General features: G+C 47.4%; 2 protein-coding genes across 3 annotated transcripts in view; one reads left to right on the top strand and one right to left on the bottom strand.

Annotated features, from left to right (window-relative positions):
* Nucleotides 1–4,932, top strand: part of C11H4orf19 (chromosome 11 C4orf19 homolog) — an 83,987-nt gene extending 79,055 nt beyond the window's left edge. The window contains exons 3-4 of the mRNA XM_052199404.1: nt 2,942–2,995; nt 3,234–4,932. Coding sequence (XP_052055364.1) covers nt 2,964–2,995; nt 3,234–4,140 — 939 coding nt within the window. The 5' untranslated portion in view covers nt 2,942–2,963 and the 3' untranslated portion in view covers nt 4,141–4,932. The remainder of the gene's footprint in view (nt 1–2,941; nt 2,996–3,233) is intronic.
* A 12,335-nt stretch (nt 4,933–17,267) lies between these two features.
* Nucleotides 17,268–24,033, bottom strand: part of Rell1 (RELT like 1) — a 58,721-nt gene continuing 51,955 nt past the window's right edge. Inside the window, exon 7 of one of the 2 annotated variants that reach the window (XM_052198777.1) lies at nt 17,268–18,452. The gene's annotated coding sequence lies outside the window, so the exon portion shown is untranslated. Of the gene's footprint in view, nt 18,456–24,033 lie in introns of both variants that reach the window. The other variant, XM_052198776.1, reaches the window with a different exon arrangement.

Raw genomic sequence — 24,033 nt, 5'->3', positions numbered from 1 at the left:
ATGGGGAAGGAAAGGGGAGGAAAAGAGCGGCTGGAGGGGGAAAGAATGAGCATGGTCTTCCTAAATCTAAACTAGTTCTCCATTTGATCTGAGGTATGAGCAGAAAGTGAGGCAGAAAGGGGAGCTGGGGCTAGGTACACAATCCTAAAAGCCACTGCGCGTGCGTGTGTGTGTGTGTGTGTGTGTGTGTGTGTGTGTATGTGTGTGTGTCTCCGTGTGTCTGTGTGTCTGTGTGTGTGTGCATGTGTGTGTGTCCATGTGTGTGTGTCTCCGTGTGTGTGTGTGTGTGTGTGTGTGTGTGTGTGTGTGTGTGTGTTGCTGCTATTTAAGCCTCCCATCCCTTCTTTCTCTGCAGTGCTGTTGTACTTGGGCCTATATATGTTTTGCAGTTGAAGTCTTGTTTGACAGACCTGTACCATTTGGTCCTTATTATAGAAACAGCTACTTCTTGGCCTTGCTAAATGCCTGTGTCATGGCAACTGTATTGCATGTTTTGTGGATATAAGATGTGCATCTTTCTAAAATACAAAGAAGGCTCAGAGAACTGACTCCATCCTGAAGATGGATCAGAAACAAACCTGTGACAACATGTCCATTAGTATCATCTGCCAGGCAGACAATTGAAAGATAATCAAGAGGGAAGAGGCAGAGAGATGGCCGTGAGGACAAGTGGACCTGTGAGTTCGCCATCCCAGGGATTTGGTGCTTGGGGCAAAGAACTATTTCCTGTGCTGCTGGAAACGCTGCTACAAACTTGAGTTTCCAGACAAGGAGCTGGAGCCTGCACAGCAGGTTGCACTAAGGAACACTGAAGGGCCCTCTCTATTCCTGACCAGCTCCCAGGAGTCAACCCTGTTGCCCGGGGTCTATGCCCCGCTCACTCCAGCTTCTGCATCTTTAGTCACACGGATCCCCATTCCAGACAGTTTTGAGTCACCATGTGGTTGTGGGATTTGAACTCAGGACCTCTGGAAGAGCAGTCAGTGCTCTTAACCTCTGAGCCGTCTCTCCAGCCCGCCATATTTAAGGTTCCTAACTTGATCACCCCCATATTTGTTTGATGGCTTGCCTTAGCCGTTCACAGATTCCAGGGATTCAGGTGGACGATACCTTTTAGAAACAACTTTAGTATTAGATTTTATTTTATCACCATAGTAAAATCAAATCTCCTGTAACTAATCAACCAATCTGTAGTTCATAGCGGGTGCAGCTGTTTTCCCTATAGACTGAGACTTATAGAGTCATCCTGAGGAGTCTGCAATTGAAAGAAGGGAGGAGGGAGGGAGAGAAGGAGGGAAGCAGGCAACCACAGGTAAACCATCCCTCCTCCAAATGAACTTTACAAACAAAGGCACTAGGCTAATGGTCCCGGTGTCCCATTTGTCTTCTGAAAGGCTTTGTACACAAGAAGCACAAACCCACTTAGAGGCTCTTCTGTGTTGACATTTGGAATTCACTCGGGAATCCAGCAGGCCAGGGGGACCAGCTTAACATGGAAAGAAGATTTTGTTGAAAGGGAAGCGGTGGAGAAAACCCAACCTGGGAAGGGGCAAGTGGGAAGTGTCAGTGAACAGGTGGGAAATGCCTCCACCACCTTCCTAGGAAGGCCCAGAGTCGTGGTCCTGACCTGAAAAAGAACAGAGATCATGAATCATGATGGTGATTGTGAAATCACCTGAATCATGAATCTGGCTGTGAAAATGGCAAATCAGGAGCATATTGGATTCTGGCTAAGCTAACACTGGTGTCCACCCTCAGACTGTACCACTCCAGAGATGGTCAACCATCTTTCTATGCCAGCAAGCTTTCCCTTATATTGACAAAATACATAAGCTAATCAACAGATAAGAAGGGACAGTTTACTTTAGTTATCAGAAGAGATGGTTCATTTTGGTGTATAGATCTGGAAGTTTCAGCCCTTGGTCACCTGGACATGTTATTTGGGGCTGTCTCAGTATACTGCATCATAGTAGAATCATGTGACAGAAGATATTTGGTCACCTCAAGGCAACTGAGAAATCAAAAAAAAGGAAAAAAAGAATACTGGGTCCAAATATTTTCTTTAAAGGCACAGCCCTTAATGATCTAATTTCTGTCCACAAAGCTCCACCTTATAAAAGGCTCACTATCTCTCAGTAGAACCACAGACTGGTGACCAAAACTTCAACATATGGGCTTTTAGTAATGGACATTCAAGATCCAGACTATTGCTGTCTGTCTTGGTTAGGGTTTTACTGCTGTAAAGACACCACAACCAAGACATCTCTTATAAAGGACATTTCATCGGAGCTGGCTGACAGGTTCAGAGATTCAGTCTGTTATCATTATGGCAGGAAACACAGCAGCATCTAGGCAGGCATGTGCTGGGGGAGCTGAGAGTTCTACCTCTTGAGAGTTCTTGCTCTGAAGGCAGCTAAGAGAAGACTGGCTTCCAGGCAGCTAGGACTACAGTCTTAAAGCCCACATCCACAGTGACACACTCCCTCCAACAAGGCCACACCTACTCCAACAAGGGCCTAATTCCAAATAGTGCCACTCCCTGGGCCAAGCATATTCAAACCACCACACTGTCTTAATACCCAAGAAGGTAGCAAAGGTCCTCTGGGAATTCTTATACCTCCTGCTACTGAGCAGGATTCAAGGGTCCTCTGAGAAAGGTCACAGATCTCTAAATATTGTGGGTGTCTTTACTCCCTGATATTATTCCACCATGATTTTCTCATCTGCAGATGGAGCTGGAATATAAAGCTTAGATGACTGCAAAGTGGTTTACTGAGTGAAGTGTAAACAATATTTGAGAGCTCCGAATCCATGCATGGCTTTAGAGACATGAGGGGGTTCTGTCTCCATGACTCCTGTGCTTTCCATTAACCAGAACGTACACTTAATTTTGAGTGTCAAAGAAAGGAAAAATGGCTAATTCTTATTCTTTCTTTTCCAGATGGTAACAAAAAATAATCCAGATGGGGTGCAGGTGTTGTAAGATGATACAAAGGTAAAGTAAACATATTGCAAGGGGTTTTTGTAGTCATTGTGGAGTCTTGTTAAGACCATGTCTATAACATAAGGCACAAAAGTAGAGGAGGTCTCTAGAAAGAGACAATTAGGAGGGTGGAGGTGGGGGACATTAGAAGATGGGGGAATAGATATGATCAAAGTTGTTATATAAAGGTATAAAACAGCATAATGAAGCCCATTGTCAATTAATTGATGTCTACTCCTCTTACCCCCAGCTATCTCTTTGATCCAGTTCAAGTGCCCTCCCCTGGTTTTGTCAATGAAGTAAACAATTGCAAGTTGGAGGAAGATGACACTATCAGACTAAAAGGAACCCAAAACAGTGAGGTTGAGGTGCCCAGGAATGCCCTGCATGGTGGGAGCCTGAGCAAATCAGAGAGCAGAGGCAGTACAACTGGTCTACCTCGCCAAGGATCGCTCTCCCAGGAGGACTCAACAGAGAGACCCTGTGTGGAGAAGCATGGTATTGTCAATGGCATCAGCCCCACTGCTACTCTGCAGTCTATCAGGAGTCCCAGGCCCCACCAGGTTGACAATGGCTCCTGGGCCAGCAGCCCCTGGGTAGCCACCATAGACAGTGCTCACCCAGCTCAACCCTTCCTTGAAGAAGACTACAGGAGGCAAAGCTGCGTGCTGCCAACCTTGGAAGGGACCCAGATGGTGGGACATGAGGACTGCAGAGCCCCTTCGGAGGCCTTGGCAGTGGCCGACCGCATCCCATACATACCAGCCCCAGATTACCCCCAGCTCTGGAGCCCCACAGTTGACAATGCAGACCCTGAAGAAAAGGACTGTCTTTTTGAAAACCACTCTGAGGTGGAACCTTTGCCAGGAAGTCACCCCAGGGTGAGCCAGCAGGGTTTGAACATGCCCTTCTCCCTGAAGAGAAGCTGGGACTCACTGAATGAGGCAGGGACAACGGAAGTTCTGAGTGTCTACTTTAAAGAGGAGGATCCTACTCACCCGATGCCAGCGGCTGATTCTGGAGATGAGCAGGAAGACCCCCACACCTACACTGGGGACAGGGAGGGTGTTGTGGAAGAGGAGGATGCTGAAGTGGCAGAAGCCCTCGCAGCATTAGAGGCTGCTACTGCAGGAGAAGATGCAGATGATGCTGATTAGAGGAGGGGGGGGAGGTGAGGCGAATGAGCTGCAGTCCCAGAGAGCAGATGGAAGCATGTGCCCACTCTGCCAGCATGCCCCGGCAGCCTTACCAGCCGTACCACTTGTTTACATCTGTTATCCTCCCATTGCCCGTACCTGTGCCATGCTGCTTGTTGTATACTGCATCCCTCTACTCTGAATGCATTCAGAATACTAGCAGCAAAATAAGAGTGGGCCTTCATGTCCATGACCACAACAAGTGTGGAAGTAAAGCAGCTCGCATGCTGGCCCTGAAAGTGCCCCCCCCTCCGCCAACATCTGTGCAGATGTGCATGAGAATGCCCTGACATCCCCCTTGATCCCAGGGCCACACAAACACGGGCCATTCTGTTTGAATGTATTTCTTTACCTTGTTTTTGAGAGCCAAATATGTCACCCAACCCAGAAAAGGTATCTATCCACTTAAAGTGCCTACTGTGTGCCAGAGTTTAACTTCAGGGACAGTCACCCAGGGAACTACTAACTAACCACTTGTTGCACATCAAGTTAAGCTCAGTGCCCTTCAGGGTAGAGCAGACTTGAACAGTGAACAAGTGGTTAGTCCTCGGCTGTGCTATGAGACCACCTTGACCTTAACTTTTTTTTTTTTACACTATTACTTTTTTAATCTCCTTTGGGATATGGGAGACTGGCCAAAATACTTCTTAAAACTAGCATCATGGTCTAGGTTCAAGTTCATGAGTGTTTTGGAACAGCAGAGCCATTTATGGAGGGATCTGTGTCATTAAATGTCTGGTTCTCATTAAAGCATCACGGCATATGTGTCTTTCTATCTTGTCGGAAATCTGGATATAATAGTCTCAGACAGAATTAGTGACCACTGGTGTTTCCCGTAGACATTCATTTGCCTTAATGGAAAAGGAAGGGCCAGAGATGGCCCTTCTTCTGTGTTAAGGTGGTATAGTCCAACTTTCTGCTTGGTTGAAAGGTTGGTTAGCATCTGATCACTTGGCCAGATCTAGCTAGATAGAAAAGAGAACAGAAAACATTAATCAAGCTGTGTGCTTGAGTCTCCCAAATCAACTTGGGATATCTTTCATGAAGCTAAGAGAGAATGCGTATTGATTTCTGAGATGAGGAGCCTACAGTCTCTGCTACATCAGAATTCCCAAACCCAAAAGCCAACTAACAGTACAACTAACAGGTTTTGAGAGGCCCACGGACAGTGCTGATGTTAAGTGTGGCACAGACGATTCTTAAGCCTTTGGTCCAGGAGAAGGAAGTCTGGACAGCTACCCCCATCCCAACTTCTGTCACCTCCAGAACAATTCTGTTCATCTCCAAAATGAACACAAGAAGGGAATTCAGACAGGGCCTGGGGAAAGGAGGAGTTGGTGCAAACAAAGCTTTCTCTGTGTCCCAGAAGCACCCACCTGCACTGCATGTGCACATTAGGAATATCTGCTAAGTTCCCAGCACTGACAGTGCGTTCTCTCTCTCCCTCTCTCTCTCTCTCCCTCCCTCTCTCTCTCTCTCTCTCTCTCTCTCTGTCTCTCAAGCTATAAGGATTCACTTTTTCAAAAAGCTGCTTTGAGAAGAACAACAGATAGTCAGGGATTACAACCTTTTTCATAAAACAGTCTTAGCCCCGTTTACCTTTTTACCCCCACCTCACCCCTAGTCAGGCTTCACCAGAGGGCCTCAGACGGGACTCAAAAAGGACTTTGAGACTGGAAAAAATAATTCCCCATTCTGGCTTCTATGGGGTGGTCCCACAGCCACCCGCAGCTTGCTGTGTGGGTGTTGGTTTTTGGTGGCATTCAACCAGACAAGTGAGACTGCAGACAGGAAGTGCTTTCAAACATTATGAGCAGCATCCTGTAAGCGTCCTCATTGTGAGGCACCAATGGAGATCGGGCTCAGACATCCCGGGTCTCTACAATCCTGAGCTAGTTATAACACATGGAATTTACCATGTTAAGTCTCAGTTTTAAGTTTTTTTTAACGTGTGTGTGTGTGTGTGTGTGTGTGTGTGTGTGTGTTACATGCATATAAAGGTCAGAGGATAACTTGTGACTTGTGGGAACCAGTTCTCTCCTCCTACTAAATAGAGCCCAGGATGGAACTCAGATCATCGGGATGGGCAACAAGCACGTTTACTGGCTGAACCATCTCACTAGCCCAAGATGGATGAATGGATTGATTGATCAATTGATTGATTGATTGATTATTTATTTATTTATTTATTTATTTATTATATGCTGCTTTCTTGAACTAAGACTTCCATTTTTCTTTTCATTGGTAGAAACTGAACTATCCTATATATGAAGTTAGGTGTATTTCTTGGTTGCCGAGGCAAATAGTTGCAGGGCATTGTAACTGTAAAGGCAGGTCCTCAAAACAGTGAAGGGAATGCAGGTGTCTTGCGTGGCACACACCTTGTCCACTCTCAGTGAGCGAGGCCACCAGCCACCTTCCCATCTCCCTTCAGGCCTCCCCCGTCAGTCCATCTTTTCAGCGTGAGGGAGCTGTCAGTCCCGGGAACTCAGCAGCGGTTCTGATATGTAGCATTATATGCACAAGGAAGCACCGAATGCAGGGGGGTGAGCAAGAGCTCGTGACTTGCCTGGCTTAGACACTGTTGGCGCCCCATAGCCGGTGAGGCGGGCTCTACACTGTTGGCGCCCCATAGCCGGTGAGCCGGTGAGGCGGGCTCTACTGTAGCCACTGCTGTACACACACAATATTTTTTTAAAAGAATAATTTTTATTTATTTGAATTCATACATGTTTGATATACATACATGTGTTTTTCTTGTTTTTTTTTTTTTGTTGTTGTTGTTGGTGGTTTGGTTTTGGTTTTGGTTTTGGTTTTGGTTTTTTGAGACAGGGTTTCTCTGTGTATCCCGGGCTATCCTGGAACTCACTCTGTAGACCAGGCTGGCTTCAAACCCAGAAATCCACCTGCCTCTGCCTCTCAAGTGCTGGGATTAAAGGTGTGTGCCACCACTGCCCAGCTTTGTTTTGTTGTTGTTGTTGTTGTTGTTGTTGTTTTGAGACAGGGTTTCCCTGGGTGCTATGATCCTATCCTGTGGATAGGGCTGGCCTCAAACTCACATATCCACCTGCCTCTGCCTTCCAAGTGCGGGGCTTAAAGTCTTATTCCACCAGCCCCAGCTTGTTTACAATATATCCAACCAAGCCTTCATGTTGCTCAAACCCCACAGTACACCCTCTCCCACCTAAACGGCCTTTTCCTTTCTTCTTTTTGAATAACCCACTGAATCCAGTTAGTGTTGCCCACACATGTATGAGTGGAGAGACATGCAATGGATGGTTGCTCCAGAATGAGCGAAGTGGCCACACCCCAAAAGAAAAAGCAGCAGCCACCAATTGCCAGTAGCTCCTCAGCTAGGGAGGGGCTTCACAAACCCTCTCCTGTCCGTGCTTGGAACGCTACCTTTATCTCGCAGGTATCCTTATGATGGAAAAGAGAATTCTCCCTCTCTGCCTTTATTTTACCTTTTCTCTAGAAAACAAAAACTCTGGTTACAGGCGGCATGCTGACTGAAGTCAGCCTCACTTACCTATTAAAGTCACCTTGAAGTCACCTATCTGCTGTCCTTCCCACTAAAGGGACTACCAAACAGGTACCATTGGCCAAGCCCAGGGATGGCACTAAGTAGTGACAAAGAGCAACCTTTGCAGAATGATAGAATAAACGCTCTGCATATGGCTTGAAGAGGCGTCAGTCAAGATGGCTGAAGGATGACTGTGAACTCACGTTCTGGTGACATACATATGTGTGTGCACGCTGCCTGGAGGAACGTGGGCCCACGTGACTCAGGATCAGGTTTCCCACAGGCAGTTCATCCAACACTGTGCTCAGTTTGAACCAGGCTCTCTGGTGAGCTGGAAGAGCATGGGCACAGAGTGGAACAACCAGCGTCTTTATTTACTTGAGAGTGGAGATCCCAAACTTGGGTCAAAAACCTTGAGAGCCAAAGTTTAGGCCAAGCGGTTGGGGGTTTGGTGACCTCAGTTCTTAGCCATCTTGAATTGAGTCTTTAAGATCCCAAGGACGGAAGAGCAAAGGATGTATCCTTTGACGAGCCTCTTGCTCCCCTTTCTCTTGATTGCAGATGTGGAGAAAGTGCCTTTTTAACCTAACTGCAGCCAAGAATCATGGTGTTGAGGAGTCCAGAAGTCCTGACCCCAGAGTCTTTGTCCGGAACCTCACACACACACATGGGATTGAGTCACAGTGCCCCTGAGTTTCTTGCTATGAAGCATAGGTTGAAATGTCTTCCTTTTTCTGAACCTCTGTTTTCTTGACTCTAAAGTAGAGACCATTCCTATTTTCTAGCTTAAAAACAGATCCTCTCCAGCTTCCGTGTGCCCTGGAAGCATGCACTCTGCTTGCCTTAAAAAAGAAAGAGAAGGAAGGGACACCCATTTCTAGACCTCAGACCTTAGAGACTTGCTGGACCTTGAGTGGGTGGTCCCTGGCATGCACATGGTGACCTGGGCAGGTCCCTAGCCTCGCTTATTGACACTGAGGTGGTGACAGTGGTAGCCATCTTGTTGACCTCACACTGGTCATCAAGACCAAATTCTGCACACTCGCCCCTACACTGCCTTGGTCCCGTGTGGTTTCTACTTCGTAGAGCAACAGTAAGAGGAAGCAATAATTAAAATATTAGAGTTAACTGTTTCCTTCCCACACAACTGAGGCCTATGAAACCTATGTAGGAAAGAACTGGTTTAGAAGGGCAAATGAACACGAATTTCTAAAAGCACTCAGATAAGAAAAAACTAGGGTTAATATTGACAGAATATGCAGCATCTCTCTCTCTCTCTCTCTCTCTCTCTCTCTCTCTCTCTCTCTCTCTCTGTGTGTGTGTGTGTGTGTGCCTTGCAGCTTCAACACAAGCACACTTGAAATCACACATCCAATGTCAGCCACCTGCCACTGTTCCTTCGCTGGGGCTGCTGGAGAGCCACTTTTAGGCATTTGGGAATAGTTAATATGAAACTAGGTTAAAATGTGACCTAAAGGCCAGAATACAGGTAAAGAATTTCACTTATTTCCCTTATCAAAACTGCACATTCCAGACTGCTAATTAGAGTGCTTAGTTTGAACCTTGCTACTTTGTGTTTCCAACTTTTCCAGGGGAAGAGTGCCCACATGCCAGTGCCCACATCCCAGGACCCACATCCCAGTACCCACATCCCAGTGCCCACATCCCAATGCCCACATCCCAATGCCCACATCCTAGAGCCCACATCCCAGGACCACATCCCAGGGCCCACATCCCAGTGCCCACATCCCAGTGCCCACATCCCAGAGCCCACATGCCACTGCCCACATCCCACTGCCCACATCCCAGTGCCCACATCCCAGTGCCCACATCCCAGAACCACATTCCAGGACCACATCCCAGAGCCCACATCCCAGTGCCCACATCCCAGTGCCCACATCCCAGAACCACATTCCAGGACCACATCCCAGTGCCCACATCCCAGTGTCCACATCCCAGAGCCCACATCCCAGAGCCCACATCCCAGTGCCCACATCCCAGAACCACATTCCAGGATCACATCCCAGTGCCCACATCCCAGAACCACATTCCAGGATCACATCCCAGAGCCCACATCCCAGAGCCCACATCCCAGGACCCACATCCCAGTGCCCACATCCCAGAGCCCACATCCCAGAGCCCACATCCCAGTGCCCACATCCCAGAGCCCACATCCCAGAGCCCACATCCCAGTGCCCACATCCCAGAGCCCACATCCCAGAGCCCACATCCCAGTGCCCACATCCCAGAGCCCACATCCCAGAGCCCACATCCCAGTGCCCATATCCCAGAGCCCACATACCAGTGTCCACATCCCAGAGCCCACATCCCAGAGCCCACATCCCAGGACCCACATCCCAGTGCCCACATCCCAGAGCCCACATCCCAGAGCCCACATCCCAGTGCCCACATCCCAGGGCCCACATCCCAGGACCACATCCCAGAGCCCACATGCCAGTGCCCACATCCCAGTGTCCACATCCCAGAGCCCACATCCCAGAGCCCACATCCCAGAGCCCACATCCCAGGACCCACATCCCAGGACCACATTCCAGGATCACATCCCAGTGCCCACATCCCAGAACCACATTCCAGGATCACATCCCAGAGCCCACATCCCAGAGCCCACATCCCAGTGTCCACATCCCAGAGCCCACATCCCAGAGCCCACATCCCAGGACCCACATCCCAGTGCCCACATCCCAGAGCCCACATCCCAGAGCCCACATCCCAGTGCCCACATCCCAGGACCACATCCCAGAGCCCACATCCCAGTGCCCACATCCCAGTGCCCACATCCCAGAGCCCACATCCCAGAGCCCACATCCCAGAGCCCACATCCCAGTGTCCACATCCCAGAGCCCACATCCCAGAGCCCACATCCCAGAGCCCACATCCCAGTGCCCACATCCCAGGGCCCACATCCCAGGACCACATCCCAGAGCCCACATGCCAGTGCCCACATCCCAGGACCCACATTGAGCCATTCATGACCGATGTAACTCCAGCTCCAGGGGATCTGCCTCTATCTTCTGGCTTCCGGCTTTTCCAGGCACATGCACACACACATGGCAGACACACACACACATAGACACATACATAAACATAAATTAAAATAAATCTGAAACAAAGGAGAATCCTGATGTTTTAAAAACAAAATATGAGCAATATAAAATGTTATTTATTATAAAATAACAGCGTAACAACTGGGCATGATGGTACACATCCATAATCCCAGCTCTCAAGAGGATGAGGCAGGAAGGTTGTGAGTTCAAGTCCAGCCTGGATTATATAATGATTCGTTGTCTAAAATGCAAGGAAGCAAACAAGGAAGGAAGGAAGGACAGATGGACAGGAGGGAGGGGAAAAAAATCTTTGGTTGGTCATGTGCAAAGCCCTAGACTCCACTCCAAGCATCAAATAAAACTGTGTGGTACACGCCTGTTATCCCAGCACTCAAGAGGCTGAGACAAGAAAGGTCCAAACTTCAGGCTCAGGTCTGTAGAGATGGCTCAGTGGTTAAAACATGTACTGGTCCTGCATAAGTCCCAAGTTTGGTTCACACCACACACATCAGGCAGTTCACAACTGTCTGTAACTACGGGTCCAACAAATCCGATGCCCCTATGGGAGAGTGCAGTCGTGCACATAATCACATACAGATGCACACTCACATGCAAATCATTTAAAAAATAAATATTTAAAAAATTCAAGGTCATTCTCAACTATGGAGCTAGTTTGGAGTCACACTGAGCTTATATGACATCCTATCTCAAAAAAAAAGAGATGAAGAGGAGAGAGAAACTCCAGAAAAATAAATTTGATCTCCAGGTTATATTCATCCTTTTCCTATCTTTAAAAATATTCCTAAAGCTATACAAAAGATGCATGTAGCCCTCAGACACACACACACACACACACACACATACACACACACACACACACAGAGAGAGAGAGAGAGAGAGAGAGAGAGAGAGAGAGAGAGAGAGAGAGAGAGAGAGAGAATTTCTGAAGTTCATGAGAATCAGTCTGTGGTCTGGGGCCAGTTGAGATGCTCTCCCTGTTTAAAACAGTGATGACTGAAGAGCAACCAAAGGGTTAAACAATGAATCAGCAAACCCATGAGTCCCCTACTCGTAAAGGTTTTCACGACATCAGCCATAAGCCAGGTGACAATCTAGCAAAAGTGGATGTCATATTTAAATATCAATTATTTATTTATGGCTAATTTATTTATAGCAAGATGAAGTAACAATATACACACTACTTCAAAAATAATTTGCTGGGATAGATGGCTATTGATTGAATTATTGGCTGAAATCCTCTCCATCAATTGTGTCTGTGAGCGAATCCTGCCAGTGTGTACTGAGGTCCATTTCTCCAGCTGCATCACGTGTAAAGAAGAAGCTATGGCCAGGCCTCTGCACCACGAGACCACATGGAGACATAAAGTGCTTCTCACCTGCCCAGCTCCCGGCAAACCATCACTGTCTTCTGGTCCCTTGGCTAAGGTTCCTGGCTCACTTTCACAAGTCACATTCAACATCTTCTTAGTAATGAAGTCTTAACTGCCACATACCAAAGCTGTCCGAACCACTTCTGATGACAGTCATCTCTAAGGTGATAAACCCTTTCCCACCTACATCATCACCACCCAACGGTAACAACACAATAGTGAGGCACTTGTCTTGAACACACTTTATCCCTTCATTTCAGCCCTTGCTGACTGGCGTGCACACAGAGATTCACACCCACGCACACTCTTGGGTCGCCTGGCCCTCGAAGCAAGTAGCTCATTAGAACGAATCTTCCTTCTGGTGTTCCCCATTCACAGTGTAATCGTGTTGAGGCTGGTGGGACCTTAACAGATCGGCGGGCTATGCGGCTGCACCCCCCCCCCCCCCGAACAGACTGTTTATTTCTCAAGTGATGGCATCAGGTCTGTAGACGGAATGAAGGAGTGAGGTGGGTCTTGCAGGGTTGCATTGGTTACCCTGAGAGCGGGTCACCCTGGAGTTTTTCCCCTTCTCCAAATCTTCCTTTGCCTGTCTCACAAACCCTCCCGCTACAGTGATGGTGCCCCCACTGTGGTCCAGTGAGCATCAAGGGCTTTATTAAATGTGGCTGCTAATCTTAGACCTTTCAACCTCCCTAACTCAGGACCAATTAAGCCTTTAAACTATTCAACCCCAGGTTATTTTATTTATAGCCACACAAAACGGTGGCACCAATGCCCACTAAAAAGGCAGTGCCTTCTGGGAGTTTATGGGCAGACTATGTCGGGCATCGTGATTTTGCATGAATTTCCTACTCCTTAAAAAGGCACAAGGGGCTCCCTACAGCAGGCTAGAGGGCCAGACTAATCAAATCAGTGGTGTCTGGGTTTAGTAAGAGACCCCCAGTGAAGTGAAGAGAAATGTAAGATTCTTCAGTATTAACATATGCATGTACATACATGGGCCCACACACATGAGACTGTACAACACACAGGCACGCCATACACACACACACACACACACACACACACATACACACACACATTCACATGCAAAAGCAAACAAACAAGCAAATCCATTGAGTGAACAGTGACTCAGGACAATGGTAAGTGGGAGTGGGTTGATTGGGGAACATGTGGAGGGGAGATGGGTTATGGGATTTTCGGGGGGCAGACCAGGAAAGGGGACAACATTTGAAATGTAAATAAAGAATATATCTAGTAAAGAAATTAAAAAAAAAAAAAAGCATTTGGTGGGAAAACCAAAACAGGGTCAGGAAAAAAATGATCAGGAAAAAAAATCAAACATGCTCTCATTAGCCAGCTCGTGATATCCTTTATTTTTAAATAAAGGTTTATTCATTCTACCAACACATCATGGGGGCTCTGCACACCAATGCACACAAATGGCCCCATCACACCCCACTGCAGTTTCTACATCCAACCAGAAGAGGGAGACAAAGCGCTATCTCCGTGCAAGGTGGCCGCTCAGAGGCAAACACTACTTCTCCAAGTTGTGGAGACCCCATTTGAAAGTCCCCAAACTCTTTCCCTTTTTCACTGTAAGCTTTGCATAGCGCAAGACTGGCCAGCAAGACAGACTTGAGAGGGAAATGCAGGAGTGTGCAAAACCATGAACAGCGCCCCTCCCCACCTGAAACAATGAATCCTCCAGGAGCATGGGTCCCGAGCGCACTGACCAGGCCATTCCAGCTGGCCACGGTTTGCCACATTCCCAACCCTGATGAATGTGAAGGCTAAACAAGGTCTCGGCACCCCTAATCTGCATCACATGCATACCCCAAAAGTCTGATTCAAAACAAAGTGTGCCACCCCAAGCGGCTTTGAAATGAATCCGGGGAATATCCAGGATCTTCCCTTGAGCGCATGTTCCATGTTCTGCTTTTCATGGGGTAAGACTTATGACAGCTTTTCCATTTCCTCGACCGGCTCATTAGAATGAATCTTCCTTCCTGAATGAATGAATACGGTGTATCTGCACACATTTCCAAGTGTGACCCAGGTAACCAGTGTTGTGGACACCAAAGTCCAAAAACAAAAAGAGCTGAGCTTAGCACTGAGTTCTGTTAGTAGAGGTGGCTCTCCTGGGATAGTTTTCAACCATGTGTATGTGTGCGCTGAACAAAAAGTTATTATATAGTTAAGAGTGGCATTTCCTACAAAGTTGAAAACAACATAAGGTTAAAATGAATGGAACAAGTATGGAGTCAGAGGTACCATGTGGGCTTGGACTCTTAGCACACAGAAACACAAAGACGTGTACTTAGATATGGGTTACCATTCAGAGGGCAGAGGTTGCGATATCAATGATATCAATCAACCCAGTATCAATGAGCACAGCCTGTGTTCTTATTTTCAAAAATATCATTCGCCAGTAAAATGACTTAGGGCTTCTTAGATAAGTAGTTGGTTCTCAGACTGAGGCGTTGAGGTTTGGTCTGTTGCTATGCATTGTAACATATGTGTGTGTGTAAGGGCAAGACCTGGTTAGTCCAGTCCCCCGCCCCCCCCCCCCCCCAGTAAATCCAAGTTATTTCTGATTCATGAATGAAGAGGTCTACAGCCTATAGCTGGGCAGAATAGAGATGGGGGGTGGGGTGTAGTTTGGAGTTGGAGAAGACCACAAGGTAGGAGAAAAAGGTGGAGAGAGGAGTACAACGCCATGGGGTCAGGGGTCAAGAAAGCATGGCCCTGGGGGCTGGCCAACTGGAGGTAAGACCAGCCCAGATGAGACACAGTAAGTGATGACGTGAGGTTATCAATAGTAATTAGATTTTAATGGTGTAGAGGGTAGTATCTGCCCAGCTCTAGTGCTGTTTAAGGGTTATTGTAAATATAAAGGTTGTGTGTGTGTGTTTTATCTGTTGAACGAAATGGTCAAAGTCGGGGTAGAAACCCTAGATTGAGATTAAATAATTTCTACAACACTGGGGCAAGGATCAAGGAAAGAAAAGAAAAGAAAAAGAGCCCGAGGCATCTTCTGAGGCCAGAAAGTAACGAGGGGCTAAAAAAGGCAAGACAGAGGAGCTGGGGGGATGGGAAGGAGGGAGCCTGGTGTCAAAGGCGACCAAAAATCTGAAAGAGCTTTCATTACAGGCTCATCCCCTGGGGGATGGAGTTGTGCTCCCTCGATCTGCCGCCCCACCCCCAGAAAAAAAAAACACCCACACTGACACTGAAATCTCAACACCTAAAACAGGACTCCTGTGGTCCTACTGGGAGCTAGGATCTTTGCAAATGTAACCAAGTTAAGATGAGTTCTTAGGATGCATTGCAGCGGCCCCGAAGCCAAAGGGCAGACGGCCTTAAAAGGGGGGACAGGATATAACACAGAGAAGGACATCTCAAGACACAGATCTTCAATGACGCAGAACCTCAAACCAGGAAATGCTGAGGACTTTCTAACAAACGCCTTTCCCGGAGCAGAGGACGGGGCTAAGCCTGGGGAAAACTTGGCTTCTCGCTCCAGCTTTCCTATTGCCTTAGTGGCCAAGCTCTTGGTAACTTATTGAACGGGGTCCTGGGGAAGCCACCTCCAATGGATGGTAAAGTTGGCAAATCCAAGCACAGGCCTAGTCCCCAATTGTCTTTCCTCTTTATCACAGAGGCACAAATAATTACTTTAACATAGTGAAACCTGCTAGACAGACAACCAATAGGACTGACTGGAAATCACAAGGCGACACACCTCAACTCCATGTTCCGGGACGTGAAGCTCTGGGAAACACACATCACCCACTGAGCACCCTTCCTGATGCAAAACCTCAAGTCTACCCATGAGAAACAGCTCCCCAGCCCAAATCGAAAGACGCTGTATAGAGCCGAGCAGCTTACTAGAGTTGTGATCAAGAGACTAGACTGGTGAACAGTCTACGGAGATGCAATAACTCCGGGCCAAGTGGGAATCCGGCCCTGAGCTCTAATCTGTTTATCAACCTTGGACTAATGACGATTTCTTAGTCACGATCCTGTTCCTATGCTGATGTAAGAGGTTGAACGTTAAGATTGGCAGACTGAGGGGTACACAGAAACTCCACACTGTATTAATTTTTCTATGTCCAAAATTACCCAATTAAGAAAGGAAAAATAGCTTGGGGCGGGTACAGGTGCTATGAAAGGGGAAATCCAATGAAACCAGCCCAATGATCACTCAAACCAGCCAAGACCCTCGAAACTGGTCCTGTAAGATGTAGCTCATTCAAGCACACTGGTTTAATGCTTTTATTTTCAACTCTGCTTTGGTAGTACAAAATTCGTAAAAAGTACAAACCAGACAGTTAAAAATACATATGACACTGGAAAACTGAAAGTTTTCCTTAACAAAATTTTTACATCAAGGTGGCAACAGACTCAATCGGTTCGCCAAGAAGCGATCCATCATTAGTGTTGTGGGCAGTGAGCTTGGCTAGGGCCCTCGGTGGTTCTGAGCAAGGAGGGAGGAGAGGGACCCTAGACGTCAGCTGCGCTGGGGACACTCAGGATTCTCACCAGACTGTACAAAAAACCAGGACAAAGCTTATGTGTTGAACGGATTGAACACTTAATTTTTGGCATCTCTGGAAGCCAGTCACCCATCTGCTCAAGTATTAGAAAATGTTTAAAATGTACTCTTGGTATATAAATACAATCTTAAATATCTTTATTCTTTTTTAATTGCTATAGAAAATGCTCTACATTGAATAAAATTAAAAAATAATTAAAGCTGAAGAATATCTTACATATTAGCCCATCACCATTTAAAGGACATCATTTTTTGCAAAATGTATATATACTTTTTTGCAAAATGTATAGTTTTTTGTTTAAGTAAAAATATTGGCTTAGCTGCACAAACATTACTCCCATGAGCACACACACTACTGCCTGGACCACAGTAGGCCTGACATCCACACTGGCTTCTCTGCGTTGTAGACATAACACACACTGGTCACTAGCCACCGCCACCGCCACTGCCACCGCCACCGGTGTGGGCTCACATCAAACTGCATCTACCACTCACATAAAATGTTTGGAAAAAAAAAAGTTAGTTTGTGTCCAGAAACAGAATCTTCAGAAACAGAAAATGCCCTGGGGTATGCTTTTAAAAAATCCTTTTGTTTTTCCTATTTTATTTTTGTACAGCCAAACTTAAAACAAAACAAAAAAGAAAACAAAACCACACCCAGTACTTAATGCATCACCCCAATGGGGAAGGTCGGAAAGCTTGCCTCGCCCCCATCTCAGGCATTTTATAAAGCAAGGTCAAAAGAAGCCCTGAGGGCAAAACGTAGTGGGGCACAGCGGAAAATGTTCTACGAGGAGGGATAGCCCAGCCCTCTTCTCACTTTTTTTATTGGGAGACAGGGTCTGGCTTAAGTCACCCAGGCTAGCCCCTGAACACTGTAGCACAGAGAGCCTGGAACTCAGGGAAGCCATTACTAAGCATCAGTTACAGCAGGACCCTGAGAAAACCAGCAGAGGCCTAGCAAGTGCTTATTTGCATAAGAAAGGAGTGTTTTGTTTTGGCCTTTGGTTGTCAAAACAGTTTTTTAGAGCCCCTTTAAGCCATTTTCCCTTTTCCTCCATTAGACTAAAAGACAACTGTGTAGATTAAATTAATAAAACCAGTGATAGTCTCTGTGTGACCAGAGTGACAGGGCCCTGCTGATGGGAGCAGCAGTCAGTGCAGAATTCTCGGTCCAGGAATCTGAAGCGCAGGTACCTGTGGTTCCGTCGGATCCCATGACATCCTGGGGGATCAGCTTCTGAGCACTGGATGCTTCCAAGGACCTTCTGCAGGCAAGAGTCTTCTGTAACTGCCCAACTGACTGTACGAAGATCTTATAACCAAAGTCAAACTGGAATCTGGGGTGTCCGGGGTTCAGTGACAGACGTGAGCACGCCAACACAGGCTCCGGCTGTAAAGGGCTCCACTGTCCATGATGCTGTGATTCGGAGGGAGGAGCGGATTGTGTACGGAACAGCCAGGAATGTGCCACTGGGGACGGTCCCCAAGCTTAAGGTCTTTCCCTCTCGGAATCGGAACTAAAATTTTCATCACGCCTTTTAAGCCCCAAACTTCTTTCAAAGCAAACTGAATTCTGTGTCCAGAATAGTATAAAAAAATATTTCCTTTTGGGTTTGATCCGCATGCCCGTTGACTTCATGATAGAAACTGTATAAAATATATAAAAATATTCCCTAGGCGACTTCATATCTCGAAAGTTCGGAGTCTCTGAGAACTCTTCCAGAAAGCAGCTGCTGCGAGAGAAAACAAAGAGATGCCATGACGAAGGGAACCATGCCACACGCTGATCATCTGCCCGAGTCAACACAGGGGAGCTGAGCCCGCCTCACCCCAGCCGCCCCACGGCTCGGTCAAGCCCATTACTCCTTCGGGGCTTGAATTTAGTCTAAGGACATTTAAGGACCAACCAAGCAAAGGACCTGTCACCAAGGAACACCAGAGCAGCGGTTCTCAACCTCTGGGTTGCGACTCCAAAACGATCTTTGGAAAAACATAGATATTTACATTATGATTCATAATAGCATCAAAATTACAGTTATGAAGGAGGGACAAAATCGCTTTATGGTTGGGGGTCACCGAGCATCAGGAACTGTACTAAAGGGCCACAGCTCCTCACAGACGGTTCCCCGGCAGCAGATTCTCACTCTGCCTGGGATCCCTGGTCCGCTGTTGCAGGGAAAAGAGGATCTTAACCCCTGCGTCTGTGCCGTCATGTCCCATGCTGCAGGGTGACATACTTATAAAGATCCTTCTTTGTCCCAAATATCTCCTGTCGGACACAGCTTCATACCCTACTGCGCCCCTGAAATGCTAACGATGCCACTGTATGCCGAAACATGCATGCTGTGTAAGAGACCTCTGTGAGGGAGCGAATCTATGCTAAAGAGCAAAGCGTTTCCTCATCTGCCATGCGTGTTCACCTATAAACGCTGAACATAGAGAGAAGACAACAGCTGGCAGAAACACAAAAGACTAACAAACGTCAGCTGCCACGTCTTAGTGTAAGAACACCATGTACAAGCCAGGTCTGGGGACGCAGACTTGCCATCTTAGCTAGAGGCTGAGACAGGGGGATCCCAAGCTCGAGGCCAGTGTGAGTCGCACAGTGAATTCAAGACCAAACTGGGACGCTTAATGAAACCCAGGAAGAGGTTAGAAAAAAAAGATTAAAAAATAAAAAAGAGGGGTGCTCACAGGGAGGGCATTTGCCTAGCATGGGCAAGGCAGTCCCCAGTAACCAGCTTATATGGTGGGGGAGAGAAGGAGGGAGGGAAGAAGGAAAGAGAGAGGGAGGGAAGGCGAGGAAGAGGGAGGGAGGACAAAAATTTACCCTTCAAGATATGCACTCTAAGATTATCCACTATTTTAAAGATATGTTTATTGTATTTGTATGAGTGTTTGCCTAAACATACGTTTGGGCACACAATGCACAGCTGGTCCCCACGGAGGCCAGGGAGGGCATCAGACACCTGAGGATGGACAGGAGCCACACTGGGAACTGAACCCTGGTCCTCTCGAGCAGTCAGTGTTCTTCACCACCGAGCAGTCTCTCCAGGTCCCAAGGTTATCATTTCATAGTTCTCGACATTACCAATATTCATAGTGACTCATGATGGAGACGGAGGAGCCTGATTTCCCAAACAGGATGAACTGGATCAAGGACCAAATGGAAATGAGATACTGTCCCCTACAACGGCACAAGTCAAGCTTTTAGTTCTAATGAAACAAGTGGTGTCTCTGCGGAGCTAACACAAGGGTTTGTACATGGGGGAAGGCTAGTGTCCAGTCTGAGGTCGCTTTCAGGAAGGACTCAGTAAACGGTTAATATTCTACCACAGAAAAGGCTACAAGGAGGCCTGGCAGAGAAATGTAAAAATGCAACCTCCCCACCCCCCCCACCCCACTCCCTGCTAAAGAGTTAAAAACTATGTTAAGTGTTTTAGAACATTACCTAGAAAGTATGTATTGGGCTGTTTTACGGCTATACTTTAAGTGACTTTTGTATCTGGAAAGTCACCAAGTCCAGGACAATGAGGTCAGGCCTGGAATGCAACATTTCATAAGAGTGAGAAGGCATGGTATCGCATGCTTGTAATTCCAGGAGTCAAGAGACTGAGGCAGGAGGACTGCCACAAATGTCAACTGGGGCCACAGAGACCTTGTCTCAAAACAAACACACAAATGAAAGGGAAGGGAAGGGAAAGGGAAAGGGAAGGGGAAGGGGAAGGGGAAGGGGAAGGGGAAGGGGAAGGGGAAGGGGAAGGGGAAGGGGAAGGGGAAGGGGAAGGGGAAGGGGAAGGGGAAGGGGAAGGGGAAGGGGAAGGGGAAGGGGAAGGGGAAGGGGAAGGGGAAGGGGAAGGGGAAGGGGAAGGGGAAGGGGAAGGGGAAGGGGAAGGGGAAGGGGAAGGGGAAGGGGAAGGGGAAGGGGAAGGGGAAGGGGAAAGGGGAAGGGGAAGGGGAAGGGGAAAGGGGAAGGGGAAGGGGAAAGGGGAAAGGGGAAGGGGAAGGGGAAAGGGGAAGGGGAAGGGGAAGGGGAAAGGGGAAGGGGAAGGGGAAAGGGGAAAGGGGAAGGGGAAAGGGGAAAGGGGAAAGGGGAAGGGGAAGGGGAAAGGGGAAGGGGAAGGGGAAGGGGAAAGGGGAAGGGAAAGGGAAAGGGAAAGGGAAAGGGAAAGGGAAAGGGAAAGGGAAAGGGAAAGGGAAAGGGAAAGGGAAAGGGGAAGGGAAAGGGGAAGGGAAAGGGAAAGGGAAAGGGAAAGGGAAAGGGAAAGGGAAAGGGAAAGGAAAGGAAAGGAAAGGAAAGGAAAGGAAAGGAAAGGAAAGGAAAGAAAAACGATCATTCTGACCCAGAATTTGTCACTTAAAAGAAGCATACAGTAGATTCCACAAACCTCCAAGGGTAGGAACTAAAGACTAAGAGTGGGCCAACAAGTGGGTAAGATCGGAGGCCTGGATTCAAACCTAGACCTTTAGTCCTGGCTGCTGAAGGTGGCTGTCCTCTGGCATCCCCAGCAGGGTAATGGGGTTTGCCCTAAACTGACTGATACGCAGTGTCTACCACGGTACCCAGCAGCCCACAGCCTCCATCAGGAAGATGGACGCCAGGGTGTCTACCAGCATTCAGTTCTCAGCTCTAAAGCCACCTCTAAGGCTGCTTTTAAAACTGCCCTGTGTGCCGTTAGCTCTGCTCAAGGATGTGGAAAATCCAAACTGCTGCTCCAAGACCCCAGGAACTATGTAGCAAAAAGAAGACACCCACACAGAAGCCCCTCCCACTGGCCTCTGCTCACTGCAAGGCGGCTATGAGTTTCCCAGTAAACACCTGTCTCATCATGATGACAACTGTGAAAGGGAAAATGACACCACACACAGCAATGGATGGTCCATCAGAAAATCATAAACTTCCTTAAACATCAGGATAGTGTGTTTTGTCTTGTTCTGGGCAACTTGGTTGTACTGTTCTCAAATATGAATTGTTGTGAAGATCACCATACAATGTCAAAAGGTCGGTGTGCAAATGTCCAACTGTGGTCCACTTTCTGTGGACAAAATGAGGTACCTAAAAAGTGTGGAATGCACTTGGTATGATTTCTCCCCATTGATTTATTTATTTCTTCAATTCACATCCCGATTAAAGCCCCCATCTCCTCTGGGTACCTCCCCGACACCCCTCCTCTGAGAAAGGGGAGGTTGTCATGGTATCAACACATTCTGGCACATCAAGTCACGGCAAGACTAGGCACACACCCTTTCCCACCAGACAAGGCAGCCCAGTTAGGGGACCAGGATCCACAGGCTTTGGGAGCTGCCAAGGGTGAATTCAGTATGTTTAACAATACTAAATTTCATCCCTTATTTCATGGGAAAGGGACTGGATCCTTACTGACAAACCCACTCTGAATTGGTACTTCTTTACTACTTCCAACCAGGGTTGAAAGATGCTTCAGGTGCCACAAGGGTCAACAAGAATGGGCAGAGGGCAGAGGGCAGAGGGCGGCCTCCTCCCGGTGTCCATCTGCAGAAAGCCCCTCCCCCCAGTGCCTCAGAAGCTGCCTCTCTCTGTGGGGGAAATGCAATACAGACTTAGACAAATGGATGCCCAAACTGGGAGAGGCTTTGGGGCACACAATCCCAAGCACAACTGCTTCCCTCATAAAACAAGATTGGTGAGAAGAATGAAGACCGTAAGTCACTAAAGACTCATCAGAAGCCAAAGAGAAGGTCAGCGGTGCTTCTCAGAAACTTCTAACTTATATATTACTATCTTGACTGAGAAGCAGCACGCCACGGTCAAAGAATAAGGTGGGCCTCGGGGAATTAAATCCCACTGAAGAGAACGTAGCATTCTCTCCAGGGGCTGGACATTAAGGAAGCTAACAGGAACAGGTTCCAACACTGTCTCTACACTCCCTCGTGTTATCTGTAACTGAGACTCTTGATTCAGAGTCCGCCTTTAAGTTTCTGCCATTTCTAGAGTGTCACCACAAAGATCTCTATCGGTGAGACTCCCTGAGTGATAGCCTCCATCTCCCTCCACCCTCTGAACCAGTGGCCATGCAAAACTGGCTTGCAGCCAGGACATGGTGTGCACATGCTGATAATCCCTGCACTAGGGATTCAAAGGCAAGAGGATGGCTACAAGTTCAAGGCCAATCTGGGCTGCAAGAGTAAAAATCTATACAAGACCAAAACAACAACAACAACAACCCCCCCCCAAATGTCTATACAGAAACACAAAACAAAACAGTCTATACGAAAACACAAAACGAAACAAAAAACCCAATCACCTGACCCTGACCAGAAGATGTCAATCTACTGTGTTCACCCACATTAGTTATGTATCCATGGTGCCCTCTTTAACCTCAGAAGGCTCTGAGCGGATGTGAACTTACGCTGTCAGACTCCACATTCACATCCGCCGTTGTTAAAAGACAAGACTGAAGCCCTTTCGATTTCATTATTAGAAAAGTTGGGCTTCTGTCTCTGTGTGTACCTGTCTCTCTCACTCTCTGATTCTGCTCTCACCCCCTCCACCCCCAATACACAGATACACACACAGACATCAGTGAATATTTTTGCAAATTCTATTCACTTCTTTTCTGAATAATATCCAGACAAATCAAGTCTTAACAGAAGCCGGAGTTTCTGATGCTTCACTTGCTCTGGGATCTGCAGGTTGCCCTGGAACTGGGTTATACACTAGTAGCAATGTGAGTTCTCAGCAACCCTGGATTGCCCAAGTGCTGAGAACACTTCACATTCTCCAGCCCTCGGGAAAGGGAGACTCAGGAGGGATTTCTGCCACTAATGTCTAGGGTGGCTCTGGTCCCGGAGAAATGAGGACTGGACAGTCCTGAGTCTCAGATCACCTCTGACTTCAGTCTCCACCGAGCTAATGCAGGATGACATCACCTTCTTCTGGTGACAATGACACAGCTCAGCCATGGCTGCCGTGCACCACCATGCCCAGTCTAAATTGAGCATTTTTCATGTTCACTGATCACTGTATTTTCTTTTTTTTAAAAGATTTATTTATTCATTCATTCATTCATTATATGTGAGTTCATTCATTCATTCATTCATTCATTCATTTATTATATGTGAGTACACTGTAGCTGTCTTCAGACACTCCAGAAGAGGGCATCAGATCTTATTACAGATGGTTGTGAGCCTACCTACATATGGTTGCTGGGATTTGAACTCAGGACCTTCAAAAGAGCAGTCAGTGCTCTTAACCGTTGAGCCATCTCACCAGCCCCCACTGTATTTTCAATAACACACAGCTCTCATATTTTGCCAGGTCTTAGGACCTGG

The sequence above is a fragment of the Apodemus sylvaticus genome, chromosome 11, assembly GCF_947179515.1.
Source record: "Apodemus sylvaticus chromosome 11, mApoSyl1.1, whole genome shotgun sequence".
Classification (NCBI taxonomy): domain Eukaryota; kingdom Metazoa; phylum Chordata; class Mammalia; order Rodentia; family Muridae; genus Apodemus; species Apodemus sylvaticus.
This window is presented reverse-complemented; position numbering and strand designations above follow the sequence as displayed.